The sequence below is a fragment of the Rhagoletis zephyria genome, unplaced genomic scaffold, assembly GCF_001687245.7.
Source record: "Rhagoletis zephyria isolate East Lansing unplaced genomic scaffold, Rhagoletis_zephyria_1.1 Rzeph_scaffold_03237, whole genome shotgun sequence".
NCBI classification, from domain to species: Eukaryota; Metazoa; Arthropoda; class Insecta; order Diptera; family Tephritidae; genus Rhagoletis; species Rhagoletis zephyria.
This window is the reverse complement of record NW_016160320.1, coordinates 35,197-42,136: the sequence shown is the minus strand read 5'-3', so window position 1 is coordinate 42,136 and position 6,940 is coordinate 35,197. Positions and strand designations below refer to the sequence as shown.

Below are 6,940 nucleotides of genomic sequence, written 5' to 3'. Positions count from 1 at the left end.
GCGTAACTTGTACTTTTAAAACATAAAATATATATATATATATATGAACGGCAATCGGTAAGTGGTTGAACGCTGAAGGTTTTAGCTTTAAGCCTGCTGTTGTTGTTGAAGGTTTTACACTTGTGTTGCTCGTACGCTGTCTAGAGTCCTTCTGTCATGGCCGACGAAAATATGTACCAAAGTTGGTTGCAGTTAAGGCGTATTAAACATACATTTTGGTTGCAGTTCTTATTCGCGGTGTTGCCACTTTCAGCAAACTACCAGGGTTGCTAACGCCCCGCCCCCCGTGAATTCTCACAGGATTTACCACCAACTTCTAACTTTGCTAAGCGCGAAACTGGTCTGCGTAGTAGTCCGCTCTTCGTTCGCGACTCCACGATACGTACTTGTCCGTCTTTGGCGAGAAAAACTTGAGTTATGCGGCCGCGTACCCATTGACTACGGGGCAGCGTTGAGTCGCACAATATCACCAGGTCGTTCGCTTGAAGCGGTATTGCTTTGTCCTGCCACTTAGTACGGCACAATAGCTGAGGCAGGTACTCGGTTGTCCATCGCTTCCACAACCGGTCCTTGAGGTTTTGCGCGATTCTCCACTGCTTCCTTAGGCAAATCTTCTCGTCAACTGGGTGCGGCGTCTGCGTTGAATTAACGCACCCCAACAAGAAGTGATTGGGTGTTAACGGCTCATCTTCTTCATGGCTTATAGGCAGGTCAGTTAGCGGTCGGGAGTTGATGATATTCTCCGCTTCTATTAACACGCTGTGCAGAGTGTCGGGTCTTGGGGCTACCTCACGCAACGTCTTGCTTAACAGCGACTTTATAATCCTTATCAAGCGCTCCCAGCAGCCACCCGAACTGGGGTTCAGCGGACAGTTAAATATCCACTCGATGTTGTGTCTGCCAGCCTCGGCTTGAATGCGGTCAGTGTCTAACAACTGCTCAGCTGCCCTCAACTCCCTTTGTGCGCCAATAAAATTTGTCCCATTATCACTCCTTATTCTGGACGGCGTTCCACGTCGGTTTACAAAATTCCGCAGGCACAAAATGAACGCATCGGTACTCAAGTCGGCTCGAACTGTCAGGCAGGTGAATATAACGCCCAACCTTTTCTCCTTGCGCCTCCCGATGGTGACGTTAATAGGGCCAAACAAGTCGACGCCTGTGTATGTAAATGGGCGTACGAACGGAGTAATGCTGTCGACCGGCAGCTGACCCATCATAGGTTGGTTTGGCTTTGCTTTGTCGATCATACACTGTTGACACCTTTGCTGAACTGCCTTGAGGAGCGGTTTCAAATTCGGTATCCAAAACTGTTGTCGGATGGTATTAATGGTGATGGCGGAATTCTGGTGATGATTTATTTTGTGAAAATGTTGTACAATCAGGGTTGACACGATATGTTTGGCAGGCATTAATATCGGTCGTCGTGCTTGCATTGGTAGGTATGTTGCCTCGTCGATGCGTCCGCTCAATCTTAATAGGCCACTTTGTTCGAGATACGGCGAAAGCTTATACAGCGAACTTCTTTTGGCGATTTTACCGCCGACTGACAAACCTGCGATCTCGCTCGAAAAGCATTCTCGTTGGACTAGTTCGCATACCATATGCTCTGCTTTCTTTATCTCTGTTGCTGTGAGGCTTGGCGACATGGGTGTTGTACTGTTGCTCTGTTTTCGAAATGGTATTGTTGCTCGCATCACCCAGGCTGTTGTTCGTAATAGCTTTGTGAAGGAGCTAAACCGTGAAAAATTTATGACGGCACTGCCGTGTTGCACCACCAAAACTGGAACGGATATTTCTTCTGGGAGTACTGGTGACGCTGTGATCGTGGCCGTGGGCCAATACTCTTCGTCGTGCTGCAAGAACTCGGGGCCTTTTACCCAACGGCTGCTACTGTCGAACTTGGGTGGGCACAAGGGGCGTGTTGCTACGTCTGCTGCATTTTGACAAGTTGACACCCATCGCCAATGCTCTTTTGCCGTTGTGCCGAGAATCTCGGCTATACGATGGCCGACGAACGCCTTATACTTTCTTTCCGACGAATGCACCCATTGCAGAACCGTCTGGGAGTCGGTCCAAAAAACTGCTCGCCCTATGTTGAACTCGTGGCTGTCCTCGATGAGCTTGTACAAGCGGGTGCCCAATACTGCGGCCTGTAACTCGAGTCTCGGGATCGACATCAGTTTCGCTGGTGCTGTGCGTGTTTTGCCCATAATGAAGCGAACGTCAACTCCATTAATATGAAGTACTCGAACGTATACTACCGCAGCAAATGCGACTTGACTAGTGTTGGAAATAACTAATTTTAAGAGCACTGCTGCTCAATACAAATGAAACTTCTACTTTGTACTATGTATTAAGCAAGCGAAACGCTTTAAAAAACTTAGTTTTTATTTGTATGTAAAGATTACTTCAATCGTACGTTAATGAATTTTCGATTTTAAAAGAAAAAACTAGTGAGGACACTTGATACACAAAACAGTGTTGCATTTTTGTGTAGCCACCCTCCTTCGAGACGATGTTGCCACATTCTCCCCTCCGGTATTGCGATCCATGGGAGAAAATACCTTCATCTAGGCAACAGTGTCGGTGCTATTTCGTCTGATGTCTAGCAGTGCTATCTTTGCAGCTGGACGGTGGTACTCGCCGACCGATATGCGAACAGTAGCGCTTCTTACTTGGCCCTCTTTGGAGGTATATGCGTTGGTTACAATACCCTTTGGCCAGACGTGTCGAGGAAGATTAGGGTCTATGATGATTACCACGTCATCCTTTTCGATTGGTTGCGTATGGTCGAACCATTTTGACCTTCTGGTTAGAGTTGGAAGCACTTCGGCTACCCATCGTTTCCAAAACATGTCAGCTAGGTACTGTGAGTGGCGCCAGGAACCTTTAACATATTTGTCTGTTGAGCAGAATTTGCTTGGTGGTTTGCTGCCAGAGGAGCTACCCAGCAAAAAATGATTGGGCGTTAAAGCTTCTTGGTCGGCTGCGTCCAACGATAAGTAAGTAAGCGGACGACCGTTGACAATACTTTCCACTTCTAAAAGCAGATTATGTAGTTTCTCGTCTGTTAGCTTGGTGTCCGGAGTAACGATGTGGTACATTACGTTCTTTACTGAGCGTATCAATCGCTTCCAGGCGCCGCCCATGTGAGGATTTGCTGGTGGAATAAAAGTCCATTTGCATTCCGTGGTTGTTAGTTTCTCCTGTAGAGCATCGAAATCCAATTCTTCGTAGGCTTTACGTAACTCCTTCTCAGCTGCAACCAGGTTAGTACCATTGTCGCTGAATATTTCTATGGGTTGACCTCTTCTGGAAATGAAATTTCGTATCGCCATTACACAGGAGTTCATGCTGAGTGAGTGTGCCACTTCGATGTGGATGGCGCGGCAGGTCATACAGGTAAATAACACGCCGTATCTTTTTTCTGTACGCCTTCCAATTGTCACGAAGAACGGGCCGAAGAAATCAATACCCACGTAAGAAAATGGTCTCGTATATGGCGCCAAGCGTCCTTTAGGTAGTGGTCCCATTTCAGGCGGATGCGGGTTTGCGTTGCGCAACTTGCAGGACATACAGTTTAGGCGTACAGATCGCAGAGTTCGACGTAAGCTCGGGATGTAAAATCGCTGAAATATTTCATTGAGGACCGTGTCATGGTGGACATGCTGATATTTTCGGTGGTACCAATCAATTATAAGCTGTGTGATCTTGTGAGTTTTTGGCAAAATGACTGGGTTTTTTTGCCGAATCTTCTATGGGAGCCCTTTCCAAGCGGCTGCGCATACGAACTATTTCGTCATCGTCGAGAAATGGTGATAGCTTTCTTAGCGAACTAGACTTCGGCAATGTGCATCTAGGGTCTTTTTTCAGATTAATGATATCGTGGTGGTACGCATCGGCTTGAGCAAGGCGGTAGAGGAAACGGCGGCTCCAGAGAAGCTCGTCGCCGGTCAGGTTGGCTGGCTTGGACGACGGATTAACTTGTAGACGCCGTTTACTCCTGCAGTTTTCGATAAAACGTCTTACGTAGGCTACACATCTCTCCAAATGTTCCCATTTGGAAAATTTGTTAACATCAATGATAGGCTTAACGTTGAATTGAACGGCACATTGTAACCATAGATTCTCTTCTTCCTTCGCAGAATTAATCTTGCACGTAACAGACTCATACTTTGGCCACCTTTCCTGTGGCAGCCGTAAAAAATCCGGGCCGGTAAACCATGCATTAGGTGGAGCAAATTCATTTGTATTTTTCCATTTGGTTGCTGCATCCGCTGCGTTTTGTTTGGTGGTCACGAAATGCCATTTTGATATGTCTCTATTTTCTTGTATTTCAGCTACCCTGAACATTACGAATTGTTTGTATTTACGTGGATCGGAACGCAGCCAAGTCAGTATTGTTTTTGAATCTGTGTAAAAATGTGTATCGTGAATTTCGAAGTCATGCCCTTGAACAATCGCATTTGCTAGGCGTGATCCTAGAACCGCTGCGGTCAATTCCATTCGCGGTATTGATATTGGGCGCAAAGGCGCAACCTTAGTCTTCGAGCTGACTAGAGCCACATGAATTCCGTGATCGTTCAAAATCCTGAAATAGGCCACAGCTGCGCTTGCAGACTCGCTTGCGTCCACGAAAACATGTAGCTCGACTTTACAATCATCGTTTTTAAAGTTGCCAAAGTAACATCTCGGAATTTTCACCTCGCAGACATGCTTAAATATTGAGAGCCATTGTTTCCATCTGCATGCAAATTCTTCAGGAATTGTGTCATCCCAATTAATACCACTTCTCCGTATGTCTTGCAACAATGTTCTTATGCAAATCGTATAAAACGACAGAAATCCTTGTGGGTCATATATTGACATCAGCAGTCGGAGTAGTTCCCCCTTAGTCGGTAGTCTTTCGGCTCTTAAGATTTCGTTGCTTGCCTTGGTAAACTTCGTGTTAAATGTGAACACGTCGTTGCTCGTTTGCCACCACAACCCGAGCACCTTTTCTGGTTCTACCACTTGGTCGATTGTTTTCCCGGCTTTACAGAAATCGTTCATAGGTTCAGTCTCGCCGAGAGCGTAAACTACCTTGGCGCAGTTTGAGACCCAACCTCTGATGTGAAAGTTACCGCGATTATGCACCTCCTTTACATCTCTGGCCAGCTGGATGGCTTCTTGTGGACTATCAGCGCTGTCCAACATGTCATCCACGTAATGCCGTTCAATTATTGACTTGGCAGCCCTTGGAAACTCCTGTAAAGATTCTTCCGCGTTTTTAACTCTGACGTACTGTGCGATTGATGGTGAGCAGCTGGCTCCGAATGACATAACCTTCAGGACGTAGACATCTGGCGCTCGAGAGTCATCGCAATCACGCCAAAGGAATCTTTGTGCATGCTGATCCTCCTCGTCTACACTGACTCTGTGAAACATTTCACAGATATCCGCACAGATGCCGATCTTACCGATGCGAAAATTGTAAAGGATATTCGTGAGCGGTCTTAATAAATCAGGTCCTTTCTCCAGGCATCCGTTTAGAGAAAATCCTTTGTAGACAGCAGCAGCATCCCAAACCAATCTTGTCTTTTTTGGCTTGTTGGGGTTTCTAACCGAAAATATAGGTAAATACCATTTACGCTTATAATCCATATGGACTTCACATTCATTCAGCTTGCGAATGTACTGCTTTTCCTTCATGCCATGTATGTGCGCGATTACCTTCTCTTTAAAGTCAGAATCCTGGTTGAGCTTCTTCTCAAAGCACTACAGTCGACGCTTCGCCACCTCGTAATTGTCTGGCAGTGATATATTACTTGAACGCCAGAGTAGCTTAGTCGTAAAATGGTCGCCGGTGCGTTCGACGTATTTGGCAAGTCGATTTTTATCATGTTCATATTTTAAATCGCATGGTTGGCTTTGTATATCTGCGCTTTCATGTTTCATGCTTTCAATTAGAAGCTTCTGGATAGCTAAGTCATCGTCGCATTCACATATGTGTAATTGCAAATCATCGCGTAGGTTCTGTTCGTTATATTTTAAAACACCGTAGATTGTCCATCCCAGACGTGTTTTCGTTGCGGCTGGCTCATCGATCTTGCCCTCCCTGAACTTCATGGGCATTGCTACGTGCTTGTTACTTAAGCCAATTATCATTTGGGGTACCACATCTTTGTATGACTGTACTGGCAGCCCCCTGAGATGTTTATATTTTTGCGAGAGTTCTGGCATTACCAAAGTTTGCGGAGGCAAGTCAAGCTTGTTGACTGTGCGTACGTCGCGCAACGTATACATCTTATTTTTTGCTTGAGCTGACACTTGCAAATTGATTAGCGCGGAGTTTTCCTCAACACGAACAGAACCATCAGTCCAACGCAACCAAAGCTCGGATTCTTCACCCTTCAGTTGCAACTTCTTGATTATATCATGTTCTATGATTGTAGGGCCTGATCCATCGTCCAAAAGTGCATAACTGTCCACAGTAGCATTCCGCGAGTGAATTGTAATAGGCAAAATACGATACAAAACATTCGAATATTTTTGTACATGTATCCCCACAATGTTTTGTGGAGTGCTATCGTTGCTTGACATCGGCTTGTGCAACAGAGTATGATGTTTTGCTACACAATTACACAATTACCGCATTCTCGACGTTCGTTACAAAACTTGGGATCGTGTGGCTTAAGGCACGACCGGCATAGCTTCATGCGGTTAACCATATTCCATTTGTAATTGTATGACATTACCTTGAATTTATTTCAATTTGCGATAAAATGGTTTTCAGTACACACCGAGCATCTGCGCGAATCTCGCTGACGCCGCTCATTTTCCGCTTCACGATTTTCCTGATGGAAGCCAACACGATGTGCTTTACGCCTTTCTTCTTGTTGGCCGCCACCTACGGGTATTGTTATAACGGTGCTGGCAGCATTTGCCCGTACAGACA

At 45.8% G+C, this 6,940-nt stretch overlaps 1 protein-coding gene across 1 annotated transcript in view; it reads right to left on the bottom strand.

The window, feature by feature from the left end:
* Positions 1 to 269: 269 nt before the first annotated feature.
* Positions 270 to 6,940, bottom strand: part of LOC108368657 (uncharacterized) — an 8,720-nt gene continuing 2,049 nt past the window's right edge. Inside the window, exon 2 of the mRNA XM_017623546.1 lies at positions 270 to 2,283. Coding sequence (XP_017479035.1) covers positions 270 to 2,213 — 1,944 coding nt within the window. The 5' untranslated portion in view covers positions 2,214 to 2,283. The remainder of the gene's footprint in view (positions 2,284 to 6,940) is intronic.